Source organism: Loxodonta africana, chromosome 13 (assembly GCF_030014295.1).
Source record: "Loxodonta africana isolate mLoxAfr1 chromosome 13, mLoxAfr1.hap2, whole genome shotgun sequence".
Taxonomy (NCBI): domain Eukaryota; kingdom Metazoa; phylum Chordata; class Mammalia; order Proboscidea; family Elephantidae; genus Loxodonta; species Loxodonta africana.
Window position 1 is genome coordinate 40,927,497 of NC_087354.1, and position 24,876 is coordinate 40,952,372.

At 44.0% G+C, this 24,876-nt stretch overlaps 1 protein-coding gene across 3 annotated transcripts in view; it reads right to left on the reverse strand.

Moving 5' to 3' along the window:
* PPCDC (phosphopantothenoylcysteine decarboxylase) overlaps nucleotides 1-24,876 on the reverse strand; it is a 60,779-nt gene that overhangs the window by 7,183 nt on the left and 28,720 nt on the right. The window contains exon 6 of one of the 3 annotated variants that reach the window (XM_064267259.1): nucleotides 21,507-24,786. The exons of 1 other annotated variant lie outside the window; for it this stretch is intronic. In XM_064267259.1, the coding sequence (XP_064123329.1) occupies nucleotides 24,722-24,786 (65 nt within the window). In that variant the 3' untranslated portion in view covers nucleotides 21,507-24,721. Of the gene's footprint in view, nucleotides 1-21,506; nucleotides 24,787-24,876 lie in introns of those variants that run through there. One more of the 3 variants, XR_010317391.1, reaches the window with a different exon arrangement.

A 24,876-nucleotide genomic window follows, 5' to 3' on the forward strand; every position in this document is an offset into this window, starting at 1 on the left:
AGTCAAGCAAAAGGAGTCAGCGAGGATCTAAGCCTCTCCAAAAGACTGACTGGAAAAGGGAAGCAAGGCTAGGGCTTATATGGGTTCAGTGGAGACAACAGAGTAATGAATATTTAGTGGGCTTCTTTCAAGGGGCAGGTACTTCTCAGAATGGCAGTGTATGCTAATTAAGTTGCGCACGCATCTGGAATCTAAGATGCAACCCACTGATATTCAAGATGGAGTCCTCTTGGTAGCCCTTGGCATCATTTATTATGGGATATAGCGCAAGCACACTTGATCTTCGGCACTACATCAACATCTTCAGAGGGCTAAGGAAAGTTAAACAGCGGTCACACTTTGTTTTGCGCATGCAGAGCCTATAAAGGAGGAGGGGACTAGAAAAACACTAAGAAGGAGATAGTAATTCATGGGTTGTTTCAATCTTATTTCATGTTGACAGGGGGGTTCCTGTTCACCCAACTTCTAGATGGTAATCTTTTTACACCTCTTTTGTTCCGCCAGCACAGTTAACCCGATTTGTCTCACCTCTACTTTACCAAGCATGATGTCCTTCTCCAGTGACTGGTCCCTCCTCGTAACTTGTCCAAATTACATGAGACAAAGTCTCACCATCTTTGCTTCTGATTTAGAAAATAATATTGGAATCATTATTCCCTGTCCTTGACCATAGAGAATGTGACCCAGCTGGAGCTGAGCTCACAAGGGCTCACAAGAACTCACAAGGACTCATCAACTGGGCCCTGAAAAGACAATAGCTAGGATAATCTTGGAAAATATCTTTTAGGAAACCTTTCACATAAGCCAATCAAACAGAACACAAAATACTTTCCACTCTTACCTTTTTCTATTAGCATTTAGTGAATAGAAAATTTGCTGGACCAGTGAAGACTCTCCCTCTTGACTCTTACTGAAACCTGTACCAATGATTGTTAAGAAAGACGACTTAAAACATAGGATCAGTTTCTAGCCAATCTGTGAAAAGGTGAAGCTTTCAATGGTTTTGTCCATTTTGTAATGTTAATATGTGCTGATCATTTTGTAATAGTTCCTTGGATTGGGGCAGATATGGCTGTGGCAGCATGCTTGTCCTTTTTCCCATTCTTGCCTATTCTGTAACACTCCTCGAACTTGAGCAGACATGGCTCTGGCACCATGGTTGTCCGTTTTCCCATTCTTGCCTATTCTGTAATACCTGCTTAGGCTAGGGCAGACATGGCTGTGGCAGCATACTTAGCCATTTTCCCACTCTTGCTTATTCTGTAATTCTTGGATTTGGGCAGACATTAGCTCTAGCAGCATTCCTGTCCACTTCTCACTTTTGCCTTTTTGAATATATGCCAAATAAAGCTTTATTTTTGCTTTATTAAACTTTGTGATGTCTTTACCCTACAATACTTCTGAGAAACATTCTCGCTGTACTTCCAAGACAGTTTTGTTCATTTTGACCTAAAAAATAATATTGGAATCATTATTCCATGTCCTTGACCATAAAGGATGTGACCCAGCTGAAGCTGGGCTCATCAGGACTCACAAGGAGACATCAACTGGGCCCTGAGGTATAAAGACAATAGTTAGGATAATCTTGGAAAATATCTGTTAGGGAACATTTCACACGAACCATTCAAAGAGAACACAAAAGACTTTCCACTCTTATCATTTTGTATTAGCGTTTAGTGAATAGAAAATTTGCTGGACCAATGAAGACCCTCCTGACTGTCATTACTGAAGCTGGTATCAATTATTGTTAAGAAAGACGATTCAAAACGTAGGATTAGTTTCCAGCCAATCTGTGAAAAGGTGAAGCTTTTAATGATTTTGCCCCTTTGTAATGGTGATATATATACTGGTGATTCTGTAACATTCCTAGGACTCAAACATGGCTGTGGCAGCACACTTGTCCGTTTTCTCACTCTTGCCTCTTCTGTAATATTCCTTGGACTTGGGCTGACATGGCTGTAGCAGCATGCTTGTTTGTCTTTCCACTTTTGTCTGTTCTATAGTATGTCCTTGGATTTGGGCAGACATTAGCTCTGGCAACATGCTTGTCCTCTTCCCACTTTTGCCTTTTTGAATATATGCTGAGTAAAATTTTCTTTTTGCTTTACTAAACTTTGTAGTACAACAATTCTTTCGACAGTCCATGGTATATTCAATATTCTTCACCAACATCGTAATTCAAAGGCATTAATTCTCCTTCAGTCTTCCTTATTCATTGTCCAGCTTTCACATGCATGTAAGGCAACTGAAAATACCATGGCTTTGGTCAGGCACACCTTAGTCCTCAAAGTGACATCTTTGCTTTTTAACAAGTGAAAGAGGTCTTTTGGAGCAGATTCACTCAATGCAATACATTGTTGCATTTCTTGACTGCTGCTTCCATGGGTGTTGATTGTAGATCCAAGTAAAATGAAATCCTTGACAACTTCAATATTTTCTCCATTTATCACGATGTTGTTTATTGGTCCAGTTGTGAGGATTTTTTAATTTATGTTGAGGTATAACCCATACTGAAGGCTGTAGACTTTGATCTTCATCAGTAAATGCTTCAAAACCTCTGCTTTCAGCAAGCAAAGTTGTGTCATCTGCATACTGCAGGTTGTTAATGAATCTTCCTTCGATCCTGATACCTTGTTCTTCCTCATATAGTCCAGCTTCTCAGATTATTTGCTCAGCATACAGATTGAAAGGATATAATCCTGACACACAATTTTCCTGATTTTAAACCATTCAGTATCCCCTTGTTCTGTTCAAACAACTGCCTCATTGGTTTCTGTACAGGTTCCGCGTGAGTACAATTAATTGTTCTGGAATTCCCATTTTTCCCAATGTCATCCATAATTTGTTATGATCCACACAGTTAAATACCTTTGCATAGTCAATAAAATAGAGGTAAACATCTTTCTGGTTTTCTCTGCTTTCAGCCAAGATCCATCTGACTTCAGCAATGCTATATCCCTTGTTCAACATCTTCTTCTGAAACCAGCTTGAATTTCTATAATCAAGATCATCAGTCTATGGCTGATTCCAATGAAGTTGGGGTCAAACACGCCTTCACCATCTAACCTTTTTACTAATTCTGACACCAACCATTCCTCCCACAGCACACTTTACTTCTCCATGGGGTTCGATAATTTGTTGCAATTGCCACACAGAACTCACAGACAATACTCATGATTATGGTGTTTATTAGAGAAGCAACAGGTTAAAATTCAGAATACAGTTCTTCAGTCAGAACAGCTTCTCAGCCGTGCTAGCAAGCAGACCTCTCTCTCTCTCTCGGCCCCTTGGCCTGGCCTCTGCCCTGCTCATGCAAGTGTTACAATTAAGTGTCTGGAGGCACCCCACTCCACCAGAAAGCTTCCTGCCCCAAAGCTCTCCACTCTCTTGGTCCATGGGTGGGCACACCCACTGTAGCTGCCTTACTTCGTGGACCGGGGAGCTCACCTTGTCATCTCAAGCTGGTCTCCTGGTTCTGATGTTGTTTCTCTGCCAGTGCTTCTCACCATCTTGTGCTGCCCCTGGTGTTACAGTTCTCTCTGTCTCTTGGGTCTAGGAGGTTCTCAGCTCGGGGTCAAATTACGTGCTCTACTCCTGGCTCTTCTTTCTCGGTAGTAGTGAGGTCCCTTCTTTCTGCCTCTTGGATGGTTCATTTGAAGCCTAGCAGGATGGCAAAACTGACCAATCCCCTCATTAGAGTTCCATACACCTTGTTTGCATGGTCCCACACCCACAAGGGTGCCATGCATCTTGTTTGCATTATTAGCAAGCTGTCCAATCCCCCTGGTGGGCCACAAGCACCTTATTTGCATAGTCCCATTAATCATTTGGTGGGAGCTGCAAGATCATGTCAAGAAAAGCCACACAGAAGCAATCCACCCCATTGCAGGGTCCAACTTAATTTCTTTGCATGTGGACTTAGTAGTCTCAGCACCAGTTTTTGAAAGGCTATTTCTTTCCCTCATTGTTTTGACACCCTTGTTGAAAATCAATTGACCATAGATGTATGAGTTTATTTCTGCGCTCTCAATTCTATTCATTGATCTATATGTTTATCCTTATGCCAGTAGCACACAGTCTTGATTATTTTAGCTTTGTAGTAAGTTTTGAAATCAAGAAGTATGAGTCCTCCAACTTTGTTCTTCTTTTTCAAGTTTGTTTTGGCTATTCTGGATTCCTTAAATTTCCATATGAATTTTAGGATCAGCTTGTCAAGTCATGCAAAGAATTCAGCTGCAGTTTTGATAAGGATTGCACTGAATATATAGATTTGTTTCAGAAGTACTTCTATTTTAACAATATTAAGTGTTCTGATGTATAAACACGGGATGTCTTTCTATTTATTTAGGTCTTTTAATTTCTTTCAACAATGTTTGAGTTTTCAGAATATAAGTCTTGTACTTCTATTTAAAAATTTATCACTAAGATTTTATTCTTTTGATGTTATTGTAAATAGAATTTTCTTAATATAATTTTAGGATTACTCAATGCAAGTGTACAGAAATACAGTTAATTTTTGTATATTGATCTTGTACCCTGAAACCTTCCTTACCTTGTTTATTAATTCTAACATTTTCTGGCAAAGAACTTGTCTGAATTATGTTCAAATGTTTAGTGGAAAGAACTTGTAAGTGATGAACTTGGATATCTCGCTGATGAGATTTCTAAGCAAGATCTTCAACGAGCCGTGTCGTTTTTCCTTGCTGCTTATAGTAAAATGCAAGAGGAAAGAGATGGACTTAAAAATGAACTGTGCAAAATGAAAACATATCTTAAGATTGGGAAAAACATGTGTGTCCTAGAATTCTCACCAAGGATGTAGCTACACAACCTTTTGTTAAAGAGATTAAGCCTGTAACTGATGGATCTAACCAACTACCATAGCAGAAAACCCATCAGTTTAGACTAAAGGGAACAGAGAAAGACCCAAAGGAGAGGATGCTGCCTGCCTCTTGGAATTCTACAGGCAGGAAATAGGCCAAAGGAGCTATATCTGTTGTCCTTCAAGAAAAGAAAAAAACATCCCTGGAGCAGCTTGGAGATCAGCAGAACTGTTGGAAGGAGCAAAGGAAGCTGGGCCTTCTTCGTTTCAAAGGAGGGGGGGGGGGCCCTGGTGTCCTGGATCTCAAAGGGTGGGCCCACAGTCTCCTAGGTTTCGGAGTTGGATCTTTGCCAACTCAGTTCCAGAGTGTGGGGCTGGCATCAAGGTATCTCAAGGGGATAGGGCCACCACCCAAAACTTAGGAGTGTGGCTGCCACGTCCAAGGGGCAGAAGGGGTGGGGTCACCACTAAGATGGACTAGAAGAATGTGGCAGACCAAAGCCAAGGGAGCAGAGTGCCCATCCCAGTGGGCCTGGAAGGCAGAGCTAAAGTCCAGGGCCAAGGGGCTTCCACCCAGAATCCAGAGAGCATGGCCAACACCCAGAGTCTGGAGGGCTGGGCCATTGCCTAGAGAGTCCCGAAGAACAGAGGATTATTTTCAAGCCTTGAGAGCTAATGTAAACTGTTATGCTGGGTTTTAGACTTGCTTGCTGCTCATTAACCCTTCTTTCCTCCAATTTCTCCCATTTGTAATGGAAATATCTAGTTTGTGCCTGTTCACCATTGTACTTTGGAAACAGATAACTTGTATTCTAGATTTCACAGGTTCACAGATGAAGAGGGAGTTTGCCCCAGGATGGAATATGCCTAACGTCTCACTCATATTTGATTTAGATGACTCAGGAGATGAAATTTTGGACTTGGAGTTGACTTAAGACTTCTGGGATGATGTGATGGGGTGAACGTATTTTGAACGTAGCAAGAACACGAATTTTGGGGGCCGAGGGCTAGAATGTCATGGAGTGAATTGTGCCCCCCAGAAATATGTGTTGTAAAACCTAACCTCCATGCCTGTGATTATAATCTCGTTTGAGGATGGGCTGTCTTTGTTATGTTAATGAGGTGGGATTAGTGTATGGTATATCCTGAGTCAATCTCTTTTGAGATATAAAACAGATTAAAGCAAGCAAGCAGGCAAGCAGAGTTGGGGAAAGAGAGATGCCAAACTACATGAAGACTGCCCAGGAGCAGACACTAAAAGAGTCAAGGACTTTCCTCCATAGCCAACAGAGAGTGAAAGCCTTCCACTACAGCCAGCACTCTGAATTCAGACTTCTCACCTCCTAAACTGAGAAAATAAATTTGTTTGTTAAAGCCAGCCATTTGTGGTATTTCTGTTACAGCAGGTTGAAATAACTAAGACAAATATGTTGGTGTACTTAATGGTGTCCCATATTTCTCTAAGATTCATTTATTTTTCATTCTTTTTCCTCTGTGTTTCAGATTGCATAATCCCTACCAATCTATCTTCAAGTTTGCTGATTCTTTCTTCTGCCAACTCAAATCTACTGTTGAACCCCTCTAATGAAATTTTCATTTCATTCGGTTCTTTTTTAAAACAATTTTTATCTCTTTATTGATTTTTTATCAGACATTGTCATAATTCCTTTGCTTACTTCTTTAAGCATGATTTTCTTTGGTTCCTTATGTATTTTGGACCCCTGTTGTTGAGTGTGTAAATGTTTATTATGGTTATGTCCTCCTGGTGTATTGACCCTTTAATCATTATTATAGTGTCCTTCCTTATTCCTTGTGGTGGATTTTGTTTTAAAGTCTATTTTGTCAGAGATTAATATTGCCACTCCTGCTGTTTTTTGATTGTTGTTTGCTTGATTTTTTCTATCCTTTGAGTTTTAGTCTGTGTCTTTAAGTCTAAAGTGTGTCTCTTGTAGGCAGCACATAGATGAATCTTTGTGTTTTTATTGGTTTTAGTCCATTTACATTCAGCATAATTATTGATATGTATGAGTTTAGTGCTGTCATTCTGATGTATTTTTTTGTGTTGACAGTTTGTTTCACTTAATTTTCTGTGCTGAGTTGCTTTCCTTTATATATTTTCTTTTCATCTTTTTTCAATTGTTGATTTTGTATTTGCTGAGTTTTCATGTTTTTTATTTTGACTTGTAGGATTTTTAGTTTCCATTGTGGTTACCTTAACATTTACCTCTATTTTTCTAAGTTTAAACCAATCTTTTATTTCTTTATATCGCCTTGGCTTCCTCTCCATATGAAGGATCTATGACTACATTATTTAGTCCCTCTTTTTTGATTTGATGCTGTCATCTTTTACATATTGACATCTCTGTTTCTCTATTTTCAGCGTTTTAGCTTTGATTTATTTTTATGACTTCCCTATCTGGGTTGATATCTGATTGTTCTGTCCTGTGTTCTAGTCTTGGGCTGTTATCTGATGTTATTGATTTTCTAACCGGAGGACTCCCTTTAAGATCTCTTGTTGTTTTGATTTGGTTTTTAAAAATCCCCTTAACTTCTGTTTATCTGGAAATACCCTAACTTTGCCATCATATTTGAGAGACAGTTTTGCTGTTTGATTATTGGTACCTTGGAAGTTCTCACGTCCTGTCGCCACGTGGTTAGAGCTGTTACTGGGTATGTGAGCCTGGGAGTCCACTTACTTTTCTTGTGTGGGTTCAGCTCAGGTGTCCAGGTCCTTGGTCACCAAGTGTGTGGTGCAGGCTCCCACCCACAGTCCTAGATGGGTAAGGGTACATGGAGCAGGTACAGGGATCTGGCTGCAGTAGGGGGTCATGTGCTGAGCAAGGCAGGGGTTTGACAGCTGCCCCTGAGTATCCGGGTGGAAGGTGTGTTCCTGTTCCCTAGAGCGAGTAGGTGGGTGGGTTTTGCAGTTGGATTACGGGCACCCAGTGCTGTTGGCTGGAAGGACTGAGAGGCACCACTTATTCTTAGACCCATGTCGCAGGTGGTTAGGTGAAGTGGGTGGAGCCACCAGTCCTCAGGCACCTGATGTAGGTAGGTAGGTAAGGACCCTGCTTGATAGGCAGCATGGTGTCAAATGTCATGAATCTGCCATTCCCCCTTATAGCCAATGCAGTTGAAAACAGGCTTCATGTATATAGATAGCCATTGTACTCTGGTAATGAGGGTCTATGCTGTTGAAATGAGCCCACACAGGTCTATGCAGGGGTGAAAGGCATTCAAAGTTTGTGGACCCCTTATGCCTGTGCCTAGGCAAAAGGGCTGTGCTTGCCCTGAGTTCCTGGCTTAAGGGAGCTGGCAGATTATTTTTTCCTCTTTGTTCATTTGTTCCCTCTCCAAAGCTGGGAGAATGGCTCAGGGCATGTGCAAGGAGACCTACTTCAGCCCGGGGCGTAACAATCACTTAAGCCGGACTGGGACCTGGAGCAGAGTAGGGAGGGGGAAAGTAAATGGGAGAGAGTTACTTCCCAAAGTTGGGGGGGGGGGTTGATCTTTGTGGTAGGTTAGACAGCTGTACTTATCTTTCACCGACTCAGCGCTGCTTCTCACTGGCTCTGGAGGTTTGAGCAGACTCTGTGCCGCTTATTCTCTCCCGATGTGGAAAACGTGTCCCGAGTGCCACTCCTTCCCTCACCCCACACACACCACCCGATCCAGCCTGTAGGGTGCCGGTGCCAGCCAGGTCAGTTCTGGTAACTCCTCACTGCTTCTGAACCATCTCTCCCACCCCCTACCACTCAGTCCGATTCCTCAATTTTGTCTTTGATGTTCAGGGCTCCTAGGTTGTCATAGATAGTCGATTCACTTCTTTTTTCAGGTCTTTGTTGTAAAAGGGACCACAGGAAGCATATGACTACTCTCCCATCTTGGCCCCATCTCTCCTTTGGTTCTTTGAACATATTTATAACATGACTTTGAAGGCTTTGTTGGCTAAGTTTGACATCTGGGCCCTCTCAAAGGCAGCTCTGTTGCCTGCTTTTTTCCCCTGGGTATGGGTCACACTTTCCTATTTCTTTGCATGTAATTTTTTTCTCTTTTTAATTTTAGATAATATATTGTAGCAGCTCTGGAGCATTCTAAGCTCCCCATTGCCATAGCTTCTTGCTGTTGTTGTTTGCTTCTTTATTTATTTAGTGACTTGGATGGTCTATTTTAGTGCAGGATATTTCGCTTCCAGTGTGCAGTCTCTGCTGTCACTCCTAATAAGGCATAGCCTTAGACATGTGCGCTGTTATCCTGGGATGGCAGTGGTTTTAGCAGGGCTCTTTTTATCTATTTCCTTGATCTCTGTTACCTGTCTGTTGGTATCACAGCCAGCTCTTGTTGTTGGTGTTGTTAGGTGCCATTGAGTCGGTCCCAGCTCATAGCAACCCTATGCACAACAGAATGAAACACTACCCGGTCCTGCGCCATCCTTACAATCATTGTTATGCTTGAGCCCATTGTTGCAGTCACTGTATCAATCTATCTCGTTGAGGGTCTTCCTCTTTTCCTCTGACCATGTACTTTACCAAGCGTGATGTCCTACTCCAGGGACTGATCCCTCCTGACAACATGCCCAAAACATGTAAGACGCAGTCTCACCATCCTTGCTTCTAAGGTACATTCTGGTTGTGCTTCTTCCAAGACAGATCTGTTCGTTCTTTAGCAGTCCATGGTATATTCAGTATTCTTCACCAACACCTCAGTTCAAAGGTGTCAATTCTTCTTGGGTCTTCCTTATTCATTGTCCAGCTTTCACATGCATATGATGCGATTGTAAATACCATGGCTTGGGTCAGGCGCACCTTAGTCTTCAAGGTGACATCTTTGCTCTTCAACACTTAAAGAGGTCCTTTGCAGCAGATTTGCCCAATGCAACGCATCTTTTGACTTCTGGACTGCTGCTTCCATGCATGTTGATTGTGGATCCAAGTAAAATGAAATCCTTGACAATTTCAATCTTTTCTCCGCTTATCATGATGTTGCTTATTGGTCCAGTTGTGAGGATTTTTGTTTTCTTTATGTTGAGGGGCAATCCATACTGAAGGCTGGGGTCTTTGATCTTCATTAGTAAGTGCTTCAAGTTTTCTTCTTTTTCAGCAAGTCCTCTTCACTTTCAGGTCTTAGCCTCCACTAATTGCCAATTGATTGTTCTATTGTTTTCAAGAGTGTCCCGGGCATAAGTTGCTCCACAGTCTGATCGTAAAAATGACATGGCAGGGGCATCTGACCTCCTCTAACTTCACAAGGAGGAAGGAGGATCAAGACCAACAGCCCAAGGCTGATTCCTATGCGGTCGAGGTCAGGCATGCCTCCATCCTCCAACCTTTTTACCAGTTCTGACATCAACCATCCCTCCCATAACACTCTCTACTTCTCTGCTGAGTTTGAAAATTTGTTGCAATGGCCACACAAACTCACAGACAATACTTATGCTTATGGGTCAGACTTTGAGGTTTCTTCTTAGGGAAGCAACAGGTTATAATTCAGGTTCAGGAACACTCAGAATAGTTCTTCGATCAGGACAGCTTCTTTTCAGCTGTGCCTGCAGGCACATCTCTCTCTGGCCCCTCAGCCTCTGCCCTACTCGGGTAAAAAAATAAAGTAAGTGTTACAAAGTTCTTTCAGCTCTGCTGGTAAGTGCGCGGAGGCACCCCACACTGCTAGTAAGGTATTCAGCTCTCTCACTCCATGGGTCAGTGAGCCTACCTCTGCCACCAAGTGCCCACAGGCATCCCACTGCACCCGGAAGCCTCCTGCCTGAAGGCACTCAGCTCTCTTGCTCCATGGATCGGCACACCCAGTGTGACCGCCTTGCTCCATGGAAATCCATCGTGTCATCTCCTGCCAGTGTCCTGGTTCGGCTGCCTCTGCTGCCGCCATTTCTCTGCCACCTCTTGCTGTCTCCAGTGTTACAGCTCTGTCTCTGTCTCCTTGATCTAGAAGGTCTCAGCACAGGAATCCTAGGTGCAATGGACATGCTCCACTCCTAGCTCTTCTTTCTTGGTGGTAGTAGGTACCCCTCTGCTCTGGGATTGACTGCTCTTTTAAGCCTCGCAGGATGGCAAAACCAGCCAATCCCATTGTTAGGGTTCCATACACCATATTTGCATGGTTCCAGCTCCACAAGGGTGCCATGCACCTTAATCACATAATTAGTAAGCTATTCAATCCATTTGGTGGGCTACAAGCATCTCATGTGCATAGTCCTCACCCAGTCACTTGGTGGGAGTTACAAAGACTATGGCTAGAAGGGCTATGTTAAGTAATTCACCGTACCACACTGATCCAATTAAATTCCAGTCCCTTTTCAGGAGAGTCTTTGAGGCCAGCCTTTGAGGTTTCTTCCAACTCAGCAGGGTTCTTATTTGCTGTCTCTTTCTCTGGTTTTCTCTGCTAAGCTTCTAGCTAGTTTAGCGTGTTGCTTTCATGGAACCACCAGTCTTCTCATAATTGTTCCATTAAATATTCCATTGTTTTTGAGAGCATTCTTAGACTTAAATTTCCCCATACACTATTCCAAATAAAGTCATTTCCCTTGGGGAGAGCTTTAGAGCTGTCTGTTCTAACGGCCTGTCTTCTCCCTTGACAAAACCTCTGTGCCACGTCTCTGAAGCTCTGGGGAGCCTGCTTCACTCAGAGTGACACCTCTCCCTTACAAGAGTGTTGGGTGGGGGCAGTAGCTTCTAGTCTTCTCAACTGGCCTCTCCTAGTGGGGAACTTTTTTTTTTTTTTAATTTTTATTGTGCTTTAAGTGAAAGTTTACAAATCAAGTCAGTCTGCCACATGTAAGCTTACATACACCTTACTACATACTCCCATTTACTCTCCGGCTAATGAGTCAGCCTGCTCCCTTCTTCCAGTCTCTCCTTTCGTGACCCTTTTGCCAGTTTCTAACCCTCTCTACCCTCCTATCTCCCCTCCAGACAGGAGATGCAAATACAGTCTCAAGTGTCCACCTGATACAAGTAGCTCACTCTTCATCAGCATCTCTCTCCAGCCCATTGTCCAGTCCCTTCCATGTCTGATGAGTAGTCTTCGGGAATGGTTCCTGTCCTGGGCCAACAGAAGGTTTGGGGACCATGACTGCCGGGATTCTTCTAGTCTCAGTCAGACTGTTAAGTCTATTCTTTTTATGAGAATTTGGGGTCTGCATCCCACTGTTCTCCTGCTCCCTTGGGAGTTCTCTGTTGTGTTCCCTGTCAAGGCAGTCATCAGTTGTGGCCGGGCACCATCTAGTTCTTCTGGTCTCAGGATGATGTAAGTCTCTAGTTCATGTGGCCCTTTCTTTCTCGGGCTCATAGTTACCGTGTGACCTTGGTGTTCTTCATTCTCCTTTGATCCAGATGGATTGAGACCAATTGATGCATCTTAGATGGTCGCTTGTTAGCATTTAAGACCCCAGATGCCACACTTCTAAGTGGGATGCAGAATGTTATCATAACAGATTTTATTACGCCAATTGACTTAGAAGTCTCAGTGGGGAACTTTTGCCCTAAGATCAAACTAGGGCAATATCAATTAGGGCCCCAATAGTCTCAGCCTACTGCATCTGGGGAAGAACTTCCACCATATGAGTTGGGGCTGGGTGGAGAAAGAGAGCTCCAGGCCTCTCAGCCTGTCTTGTCTAAAATAGAACTTCTGCAACACAGCTGGGGGTGGACGGTGAGAAATGCTGGTGGCCTGCCCCTCCTGGAGAAGTACTGTAGCCCTTGACCAAGAGTCATGGAGGAGAGAAAACACTTTTCTTAACGTGGAGTTGGGAGCTTCTGCCACGCTGAGCTAGCAGAGAAAAGAGAAGGTGGAGGTCATAGCTCAAATGCGATAGACTCGCACTATTCTGAGATTTAGTAGATTTTCTTGAATGAATCTCTCTTCATTTTCTGTATGCCCTTTGGACAATTTCCAAAGGTTTTAAATCATTGAGTTCTTAAAATAATTTTCACCAGTTATGGTCGTTTTGCTGGGGAAAGAGTCTTCAGATCTCCTTACACCACTGTTCCAGAAGTCATCCACCTAGAATCTTCTCTTCAATTCTATTCTAATATTTTACATTTATGATCCTTGGTGGAAGGTTTTGCTTTGTTTTGTGTTCATTCACTTGTACTGGGCACTCAATGGACTTTTAATTAGATACTTTTGTCTTTCAGTTATGAAAAAATTTATTGTGTTATTTTAATAACCTTTTCCAAACTTTTGTCTCTGTTCTCTCTGGAAATTCAATCAGTCAGATGTGGAGTCTCAGATTGATCTTCTAATTTTCTTATCTTTTTAATCCTATTATCCATCTCCACATTTTTCTGTTTAACTTTCTGGAAGGTTTCTTTTACTTTATCTTTATACCATCTTGTTATCACGCTTTTAATTTCCAAGAGTTCTTACTTGTTTTCCGACTGTTGTCCTTTTTATGGCATCTTGTTTCATGAATGCAATAACTCTTCCAAACTCTGAGACTGACAATCACAGTTTCTTTGACGCTTTCTTCTGCTCCTTGCATCATCTTTGTTTCCTCTGAGGTCCTTTTTTTTTTCTGTTGTGCTCCTGGCACTTGAAGAATACTCTTTGTCTTAGTCATCTAGTGCTGCTGTACAGAAATACCACAAGTGGATGGCTTTAACAAAGAGAAATTTATTTCCTCACAGTAAAGTAGGCTAAAAGTCCAATTTCAGGGTGTCAGCTGCAGGGGAAGGCTTTCTCTCTCTGTCGGCCTTCTCATCAATCCTTCCCCGGACCAGGAGCTTCTTTGCACAGGAACTCCAGGTCCAAAGAACACGCTCCGCTCCTGGCACTGCTTACTTGGTGGTATGTCTCTCTGCTCGATTCTTTTTTTTTATAGCTCAAGAGATTGCCTCAAGACACAAGCCAGTCTTGTAGATTGACACAACTGCTGCCCATCCTCCCTCATTAACATCATAGAGGAAGGATTTACAACATATAGGAAAATACACAATACCAGGAATCATGGCCCAGCCCAACAGATACACACATTTTTGGGGGGGGGTCATAATTCAATCCCTGACACTTTTCATGGAGGAGAAAGAGATCCAGCCTTTGAGTCAGACACACTTAGCTCAAAACCCAGCTCTGCATCTTCCTGCTTTGTGACCCTGATTAAATAAATCTCCTGAGTGTAAGTTTCCTTCTTAGTAAAATGAGGACAATAACACAACCTTGAAGACCACACCTGGACAAGTGGTTGGCACAGAGTAGATGCTTGGGGATGTTAAAATCCCCATCTTCTGCTTTCAGAAGTTGATCTAAATACCTCAGTCCATGCTTGTCATCTGCATTGACCATTACTGATGTGCACTTCTCTTCCTTCTCCCTTTCCTTCCCTATTTTAGCTTCATGTGCTCACAGTCATGCTTCTACCTATCATGGAGGGAGAGGCCATCATTGACAATAAGACTTTGCCACCGTAGTGCCTTAAGCTGAGTGACTAACAAGACGTATTTTGGTGTCAGGTGGACCTGGGTTCTGAGATAACAGATATAATGTAAAAGTAAAGATTCACCCAGTTGCCTGGTATGAGAACTGTACTTACTATAATCAAAGAGATGAGAAGAGACAGGAATAATATGGTCTGAGAAACTCAGGGCACATCCAAAGGGAAGAACCCCCATGATAATTGGCATCTGGCCCCCCCCCAAAAAGGGTCCCTATTTGCTTCTCAAGAAGCTAGAGGGTTATGTCTTAGAGCAAACAGAACATTTTCAAGTCCTCCAACAGCCTGGAGACACAGTTTTCCAGGACAGGTGTTGGACTTTATGTACCACACACCCACACTGCCCTGCCTCCCTACCTCCCTCCAACTCCTACCTGCTGCCCTTATATTGCCGTCCAAGCCAGGTTGAGGCTCTGTTCCCTTGGGAGTACTATCACCCAGGCTGAGCCATGAACAAAGGCAAGGCAAGGGACAGGATCTCCCAGGTGGGGGCAGCCAGTGGGAGAGGTCTTGACCTCCAAGCTAGAATCTGTGCATTCTAGCCTCCCTCAGAGCATTCTGTACCAGGCACCTAACTTCAAAGGCTCTCTTGAGCCCAGCTTGTCCCTATTCTTTTAACTGTCTGAGCTTGCAGTGGTGGGCACACTCAAACCAAGTGTCTCTGGGCCTAGGATGGGAGCTCACCAAGCCCCACGCTACAGCTACAGCCAGTGCCCTCTGGGAACGGCGTCCATACACGAAGTTCCACATGCCTGAGCCTTCTGCTGAGAATGTCTGCCTCCAGGCCTATGCACAACATCCCAGGGATGGCAGGTCACTTGAGTAGAACCAGAAAACTCTGTGCTCAAGGCTCCTCTTGCACTCCAGTGACACCATCCTTTGTCATTGTCACCTCTCCCACATTCCTGAGGAGCAACAGGGCACATATTCTGGGACACACTCGGCAATCTCCACACCCCTCCATCTAATGGGATTCAAGGGCCTCTAATGGATGTTGCACTGTGCTAGGTCAGGTGGGGCAAGGAAAAAACAGCAAGCGAGATGGGTCTCTGCCCTCCAACTAGTTGAAATGAAAGGCAACGCCTGCTAAATGCCCAATAATAAAGCTGTGGGAACTTAGAAGATGGAGCTATTTGAGAATGGACCTGGAAATGTTCTCTACTTTGATCTGGGTAGTGGTTACACAGGTGTATGCACATGCCAAAATCCATCAAGCTGTACACTTAAGATGTCTGCACTTTACTACATACATGTCATATTTTAATTAAAAAACAAAAACATGTGACTGGCCCTGGCCCCATAACTTAGCAGAGAGTAGACAGGCCAAGTGGAAAGCAGAGGCAAGTGGCAGGACCACTAGGGAGGCCAGGTATGGTGGTGGCAGTAGAAAGGAGTCAAGGGGACTAACAGAACATCAGAGATGGATGGGATCAAGAGTGAAAGTTCTGGGGTATGAGAACCAGGGAATCCCTGTTTAGGGAATAACCAGGGAGGACTGACAGTCTCATGAGAAGTCCCTGTGTACATACACTTGATGGCAAAGCAGGGAAGAAATTTATTGGCTTCTCTTAGGTTCTCACTGGCTGGGGACTGACAGCTGGAGGGTCCAGGGTCCCAGGAAACACTCAAGATTCTGAAAGGCGTGCCCTGGTAAATGACCTCAGAGGGTGACCAACACCATCCAGCTCATGGGTCTGAGACTACCACCAGCCCTAATACCTGGTTTTCCCCAGGGCTGTCTGAGCAGAACAAACTCAGAGCCTGCCCCAGTCTAGACAGAGTAAGCCCAGCAATTTATGTGGCCCAAGGCCCTGTCTTTTGGGAGTATCTATGGTGAGTCTCCAGCTCAGAGTTGGAAGGGAGGGGGCGCAGAGTAGATGCTCAACCAATGGTGAGGACTAAATCTAGGCTACCCATTAAGCTAAGCAAGGGACCTTTCCATAACATCTCTAATAAGTGGCTCTCCAGCATCTGCTCAAACATCCCCAGGGCAGGAGGCTCACTACCTCACAATAGCTCACCCCATTTTCATGAGTCCTAGTGCCTCTTTTTTTTTTTTTTTAGTGCCAGGATGTTTTTCCTTCTATGGGGTTGAACATTGTCTCTCTTGCTCAAGGACATTCCTCAGAAGTCTAGGACACACTCTTGTCTCCCAAAGCTGCTCTTCCCTGCTCATCCAGCCTGTTTTTAGTGCATACCTTCACCATGCTGGCTCTTCTCCTAAAGATAGATGCTGGCAGTGAGGGTCCAGAAAGAATCACAACCCCTTAGGGTATATAGCAAGGTGTATATAAATTTTTGTAGGAGAGACTGGCTTGATTTGTAAACTTTCACTTAAAGCACAATAAAAATTAAAAAAAAAAAAAACTATCCATTGACACGTTTTGGTTTATTATCAAAGCAGAATATCCACAATTATTCAAAAAGGCTATTAAAATAACCTCTCTTTTCCAACTATGATACAAAAAAAAAAAAATCAAAACCTTTCAGGTGCAGTCTGAGCCAGAAGGAGGACCAGTCACCTCCTTTGACCTGTGTCCAGTGTCATTATTAATGCAGCCCAAACTTCTGGAGAAGCTACATGCATTGTTGTGGGTTTTCGTTTAGTTCTTGGGGAAGAGCTCATGGGGTGCTCTCATTTCACAGGCACCTGCCTTGGCTTCACAAAGCCACTTGCCAAGGTTCCCCAGGCCCTGCCCTGTCAGGTCCATGCCTATCTCTTCCTTGACCCATCACACTCTGACCCGCTCATGACCCTTCTTTCAGTACTCCCAGTCAGCCCTCCAATTCCCACCTCAGGGCCTTTGCACTTGCAGTAAACTCAGCCTGGAATGCTCTTGAGTAGAATAGCACTATAGGGTTTTACTGGACGTAAATCTTTACAGAAGCAGATCACCTGTTTCTTTCGCAGTGCTGCTGAGTGGGTTTGAACTGCCAACCTTTTCGTTACCAGCCAAATACAAACTGTTTGGGCCACCCAGGGACCTTTACTCTTCTGTGTATTTGAGTAATTAGCTGATCAAAGCCCATCTCTCCAACTAGATGGTTGATTCCATGAGAGCAGGGAACATGACTGGTTCTGCTCATTGTACTCCCAGCACCAAGCACAGTGCCTGGTACACAGTATATGTACAGTGAAGATATTTTGAGTGAATAAATGAATGAAGCATCCTTGTTTATCTTATCTGGTCAGGCCTTGTTGGCAAGGCTGGGCTTTAGACCAGGACAGTGTCTGGAACATAGGTATTCTGGAAATGTATGTTGGAATCCTAACCCCTATAAAAAAAAAAAAAAAAATTTTTTTTTTTTTTTACCTGAGGATTATTCCCGTTTGGAAATAGGGATTTCTCTGTTATGTTAATGAGTCATAATCACTTCCGAGTCATAAAAAGAGCAAAGTAGACATAGGAGCAAGCACAAACGGTGGAAGATAGATGCCACATAAAGATAGCCAAGCTGAGAGAGACAAGGATCCTTCCCTGGAGTCAACAGAGAGAGAAAGCCTTCCCCTACAGCCAGTGCTCTGAATTCAGACTTCTAACTCCTAAACTGTGAGAAAATAAATCTCTGTTCTTTAAAGCCACCCACTTGTGGTATTTCTGTTACAGCAGCACTAGGAGAATAAGGCAACAGGGTTTGAAAAAGTGAAAGAATGAACTAACAAATGAAGAAATAGAAATCAGCCCTCGATTATTGAGCAACAGTTCTCAGAGGCCTCAGGCTATTGTACTTGTATGAGGCACCCCCCTCTGCACCGCCCCCAGGCCGACTAGTCATCCTGAGGGCAGGGACCTCCCTTTACTTGTTGGCTTTGTCAGCCTTCGGCCTGCCCGGGACTGAGTGCACGTAGGTGGTACCATCCACCTGTCTGGCTGACCCGAGGCCAATTTCCTGCCCATCCCACCTTGTGATGCAATAGTCAAGAGGACTTCAAAGGCTGCCTGAGCCCTCCATTGTCTGTGCTGTGGCCGCTGAGTCACCCTGGAAGGTCAGGCTGACTGGTGAGCCTAGAAGAGACGAGCTGCGCATCAGGTTCTTCAAGGCTCACAAACCCTCCACACGTGGGTACTCGTGCATACTTTCTGCCCCAACCTAGATTATCCCCGCATCCCAGACCACCTTGGCCCTTTCTGGGGACCAGAAGGTTGGAGCTAGGACCATAGCAGGATCTGTAGGCCAGAGGGAACAGTCCTGGCTCCAGGATGGCAGCCATCCAATTTATCACTGTTCCTCTTCACCAATCTTAGAAATGGGGCGACTCACTGAATGACTTTTTCTTCTTAGAAAAACCCCAGCCAAGCCTCAACCTTGGCCACCACCCTGCTGGAAGCCAAGGAAGATCAGAGAAGCCTGTAGAAGCCTTCAGGGTAGGTGGGGCCTCCACCTTGCCCCAGCCCCTCCACCTCACACTCACTTGCCTTCCCCAGACACTGACTGCATGCCAGTCCTAGGAGAGGCCACACAGACACTGCAGGGACAGTCTGGTAAATGGTCTGTCACACTCCAAGAACCAAGTCCTGTAGCCCCATTTTCTTCAGTTAACCTCATTCCTTCCAAAGGCCCTGGGCCCTAGGAGATGGCATGACCCCTAGAAAGAGCAAGGGCTTCGAGCCAGTCAGAGCCTCCCCTCCTACTAACTGTGCGACCTCGAGAAAATTAAATAGCTTCTTTGAGCCTCAGTTTCCTCATCTGTCAAATGGGGATAATAATAACCACCTAAGCGTTGCTGTGAGGATTCTGTTATAAATGGTGGCTGTTCCTTCACAGGGCATGGCTTCTGAGCAGTAACCCCCTCTAGGGTCCTGTATGTAGGGTGGCCATACATCCTGGCTTGCCAGAGACAGTCCCGATTGACGCCTGTTGCCCTGCGAGTTTATTAATAGTGTGACCTTCATTCTCAGAAGTGCCCAGTTTAGACAATAAAATACACGGTCAGCCTACCTGTAGCCTTTTCTATTCCCAGTTCAGGTCTAGCCTGTGTGAGCAGCACCACCCATTTTGACTCTCCTCTCTAAGAGGCCATGTCTTGGTTTGTGGTTTGGAGAATCTTTATACCCTTCTCTCCAAGCCTCAGGATCTCAGCTTTTAAATGAGGATAATAATACTTATCTTGAAGGATAGTTAGGAAGATTAAATGAGGTAAGGTGTGCAAAGCACAGTGTCTGGAACAGGCCAGATGTCAGACAAACATGAGCTCTCTCCCATGGCCTTCTCTTCCTTTCCCATCATGCCAATTTTCCCAGATAACCCCCACCTGAGAGTGTTACTCTGGAGCTCAACTTCACCCCTACTAGGAAAGCGATTTTCAGAAGTCACTGGGACACAGCGGGGTTCCAGGTAATATATGAGCTCCCAAGCCAGGGCCTGCCCATGATCTCTCCTGAGAGCAAGAAATAATCTTCACCCCAACTCCCCAACTTCTACTGCAGGCCCTGAGGGGCATCTCAGCTCTCCTTGCCTGTTTACATCCATGAGTTTCTGTCTGTGCTGGATGCTTCCAAGTCCATCACTAGAGCTGGACACCCTTCAGCCCACACCTATTTTTCCCAGACAAACAGAAGTCATCTTTGAGCTCTGCTTCATCTTCTAGGAATTCAGAGGCCTGAAAGGGAGTCTCCTGGGCCTCCAATCCTCAAGGACCTACTATCTGGGCCAGCAGGCAACGGGTAACCATGTATAGTAATCTCAGCAGATAAAGCCACCATGAGACTAGCCCATTGGAGCAACAAGACAACATGCTCACAGATCACACCTGAGTTAGCATCATGACCTCCAAAGGCCCCAAAGTTCAAATCTCCCGTCTGCCTTGGGCCCTCTGCCCACCTACTCCTGACATTGCTTTGCTATTAGACAACTGGCAGCTCTTCTGGCCTGATCCTTCCCATTGCCTTGCCCCAGGTCATATCAAACCTGGCTTCTGTGTATGCTGTAGAATATTTGGTTCCACCAGGAAGCTCTCGGTGTAAACAACCTGTCCATCACTGGGTTCTGACTCCAGGGCTCTTTGTTCAGAAGCAGTTGCGTGACATTTCTGATTTTCGTGCTGCCCTAGAAACCACAATACATGTACGAAGGAAGCTATGGGAGGAAAAAGGTAATGAAGCAACTACTAAATGAGACTGAAAATACAGGTATCTGCTGGTGGTGGTGTGTGGGAGGAGGTGTTTCACTCAACTGATCACAGAGAGGTAAAGGCTAGTGAGGGTGGGGCCCTGACTTTGTGGTGGCAACAGCTTGTCTGGAGGTAGCTGTAGAGCAGAGAGAAAAGAGAAAACCCTGGCTCCAGGGTTGACACTGCACTGGTACATGGCACTCAATATTCCAGCCATAAAATAGAATTAAATATATTAGTCAACTCTGTCATGAAGCTGTTGTGGTAGGAGGGTAAAATGAGATCAAGGAAATAAAAACTCTTAGCAACATAGAGAACACGTATCACATACATCTTTCCCAAATTTAATCTGGGGCTCCATGTGGCTCAATCTTGCAGTCATGCTCGGAGAAGTACACACTGGCAAACAAAAGGAATTTAAAAGGAACTCCAATCTTTACTTGGGTCTCTTGAAGAATATTAAAGTGTGTCTAGCCCACAACTCTAGGTAACATTCCTCAAGGCTCTTTATTCCCCACCCCAACCCCTGCCTGCCCACCATCTTATACGCTTAGCCCATCTAGAATCTCTATTAAGTCAACTCCCAAACTATACCCCAACTCCTGGCCAGTCCACAGGGCTTTGCTCCAGCCTCTCCACTCAGGCCACTGTCAGCTCCTTATTATGTAGTTGACCAAACCTCTTTGCTCCTTGCTTTAGTTTCTCTCCCACGTTACTCATTATTAGAATTTACCACAACAAAGAAGACTCTGGGACCAACCCAAAATACAAGACTCTTTCCCCCTTTCTTTCCATCTTCCCAGTTCTGAATCTCTATTCGTTTTTCTAATTCCACACCACAAAATGCCCAGGAACCATGAGGTCACACTGAACAATCCTACAAGGTCAGGAGAGAAAAGTTTGTGGTAAGCAAAGCAAAATTCTTTTTAGTGGGTTGGTCTGGGGACTGTTAATCTTGTGCCAACAAGCAGACAATTGTCAGTAAATTTCCCTTCCCCCATGAGCTATACAGACAGTGGCTTTTATAGTTTCCAATCATGCTGATTTTTCTTCAAACCGGTATTCACTTTTATAGCTCACCTCCCTTCCCAGGACCCGCCCCCCTCCCCCCCCAAGCAACAGAGGTTTCCCACCTCTGCATCCTGGCTTCCTCCCTGACTCCAGCCTCTCAATTCTCTGATCTGTCCTGCATATACCACCCAGCTAATGTGCACCACAGCCCACATTTACCACATGCTTCCTCTGCTCAAGCACCTTCAATAGCTCCCAACTTTTATAGCACATGGGAAACCCCATAGTGCCTATCTTAGGTATCCTGTATCAACCCCATGATATACCCTATATCATTCTTCATATCCAGTTTTAACTATATTGGTCCCCCGTAAACACCAACCTGAGTTCTGCTCCCTCCAAGAAGCCCACCCTGACTGCTTTTCACTTCTGAAGTATGGCACTTAAAGAGTCAAGGCCACATAGTCATACCTTTGTTTCTGCTGTCAGTTGATGATCTTAATTGCTTTATATTCTTGAGTCTCTTTCCCATAAGACTGTAAGCTCCTTAAGGTCAGAGACCTCAAAGGCTTATAAGAAGCACATAAACCAAAATTAAAAACCAACTGCTGTCTAGTTGATTCTGACTCATGGCCACCTCATGTGTTTCATAGTAGAACTGTGCTCCAGGGTTTTCAATGGCTGTGATCCTTCAGAAGGAGATCTCCAGGACTTTCTTCCAAGGCACCTCTGAGTGGATTTAAACCACCAACCTTTTGGTTAATAACTGAGCCCTTAACCGTTTGTGCCACCCAGGGACACCAAGGAGCACACCAAACACCTGTTGCTGTAGAGTCAATTCCAACTCATATAGGACAGAGGAGAACTGCCCCATAGGGTTCTAAGGCTGTAATCTTTAGAGAAGCAGAATGCCACATCTTCTCCTGGGTCCAACCGCCAACCTTTCAGTTAGCAGCCGAGCACTTAACCACTGCGCCACCAAGGATCCCTAAAGGAGTACACAGGGGCCCTCAAAAGTTATCTTCCTCTATTAACTCATGACAGGAAAAACAAGAGTTTCAACTCCACAGACCTTGATGACAATCTCTGGATGCCCCTGTCAAGTCATTTTTATGAACTTCTGGTTAAAAGGCAGACGGAATCCTTTTTAAAATTTATGTACTTATTTATTTCGTGGTAGATAACATATTCATCTGATTCAAAACTTAAAATGAAAAGTCTGCCCTACCTTTGTTCTTTGACCACTTAGTTCCCCTGCCAAGAGGCAAATAACGGACACTGTTGTTAGATGCCATCAAGTTGGTTCCGACTCATAGTGACCCTATGTACAAGAGAACGAAACAGTGCCCGATCTTGTGCCATCCTCACAGATGTTGCTTTGTTTGAGCCCACTGTTGCAGCCACTGTATCAGTCCATCTCGTTGAGGGTCTTTCTTTTTTTCACTGACCCTCCACTTTACCAAGCATGATGTCCTTACCCAGGGACTGGTTCCTCCTGGTAACATGTCCAAGGTACGTGAGACGAAGCCTTGCCATCCTCGCTTCTAAGAAGCATTCTGGCTGTACTTCTTCCAAGACAAATTTGTTCATTCTTCTGGCAGTCTATGGTATATTCAATATTCTTTGCCAACAACATAATTCAAAGGCATCAATTCTTCTTTGGTCTTCCTTATTCATTGTCCAGCCTTTGCATGTATATGTGGTGACTGAAGATACCATGGCTTGGGTCAGGCACACCTTAGTCCTCAAGGTGACATCTTTGTTTTTTTAACACTTTAAAAAATCAAACCGAACTCATTGCTGTCAAGTCAATTCAAACTCCCCGTGACTCTACAGAACAGAGCAGAACTACCCTGTAGTGTTTCCAAGGAGTGGCTGGGGGATTCAAAAAGCCTACCTTTTGGTTAGCAGCCAAACTCTTAACCACTGTGCTACCAAGGCTCTTTTAATACTTTAAAGAGGTCTTTTGCAGCAGATTTGCCCAATGCAATATGTCATTCAATTTCCTGACTGCTGCTTCCATGGGCATTGATTGTGGATCCAAGTGAAATGAAATCCATGACAAATTCGATCTTTACTCCATTTATCATGAGGTTGATTATTGGTTCAGTTGTGAGGATTTCCATTTTCTTTATGTTGAGGTATAATCCATACTGAAGGCTATAGTCTTTGATCTTCATCAGTAAGTTCTTCAAGTCCTATTTGCTTTCAGCAAGTAAGGTTGTGTCATCAGCATATTGCAGGTTGTTAATGAGTCTTCCTTCAATCCTGATGTGCATTCTTCTTCATACAGTCCAGCTTCTCAGATTATTTGCTCAGCACACAGATTGAATAAATATGGTAAAAGAATACAACCCAGACGCACACCTTTCCTGATTTTAAACCATCCAGTATCTGCTTGTTCTGTCCAAACAACTGCCTCTTGATCTATACACAGGTTCTGAATTTCTCAAGCTGAAAGAACTGAAGAAAAAATTCAAGCTTCAAGTTGCAATACTGAAGGATGTTGTGGGCAAAAAATTGAACAATGCAGGAAGCATCAAAAGAAGATGGAAGAAATACACAGAGTCAACGTACCAAAAAAAATTGGCTGACATTCAATCATTTCAGGAGGTAGCACATATGATCAAGAAGGTATTGAAGGAAGAAGTCCAAGCTGCACTAAAGGCACTGGAAAAAAACAAGATCCCAGGGATTGACGGAACAGCAATTGTCTTAGTTATCTAGTGCTGCTATAAAAGAAATACTACAGATGGATGGCTTTAACAAACAAATTTATTTTCTCACAGTTTAGAGTCTAGAAGTTTGCATTCAGGGCATCAGTCTTTGTCTCTTCCGCTTCTGTTTTCTGGTTCCTTGGAGATCTGCATGTGGCTTGGCATCAGTCTTCCCACATCTCTGCTTGCTTAATTTCCTCAATTTACATTTTGTAAGAGATTGACTCAAAACACACCCTACACTAATCCTGCCTCCTTAACATACCAAAGACAACCCATTCCCAAATAGGATTATAAACACAGGCATAGAGGTTAGGACTTAAAACACGTATTTTTGGGGGGACACAATTCAATCCATCTAACACCAATTGAGATGTTTCAACAAATGGATATGACGCTGGAAGCGCCCACTTGTCTATGCCAAGAAGTCTGGAAACAGCTACCTGGCCAACCGACTGGAAGAGATTCATACATGTGCCTATTCCAAAGGAAGGTGATCCAATGAAACATGGAAATTATCAAACAATATCATTAATATCACATGCAAGTAAAATTATGCTGAAGATAATTCAAAAATGGGTGCAGCAGTACATCGACAAGGAACTGCCAGAAATTCAAGCTGGATTCAGAAGAGGACGTAGAACCAGGAATATCACTGCTGATGTCAGATGGATCCTGGCTGAAAGCAGAGAACACCAGAAAGATGTTTACTTGTGTTTTATTGACTCTGCAAAGGCATTCAACTGTGTGGGTCACAACAAATTATGGA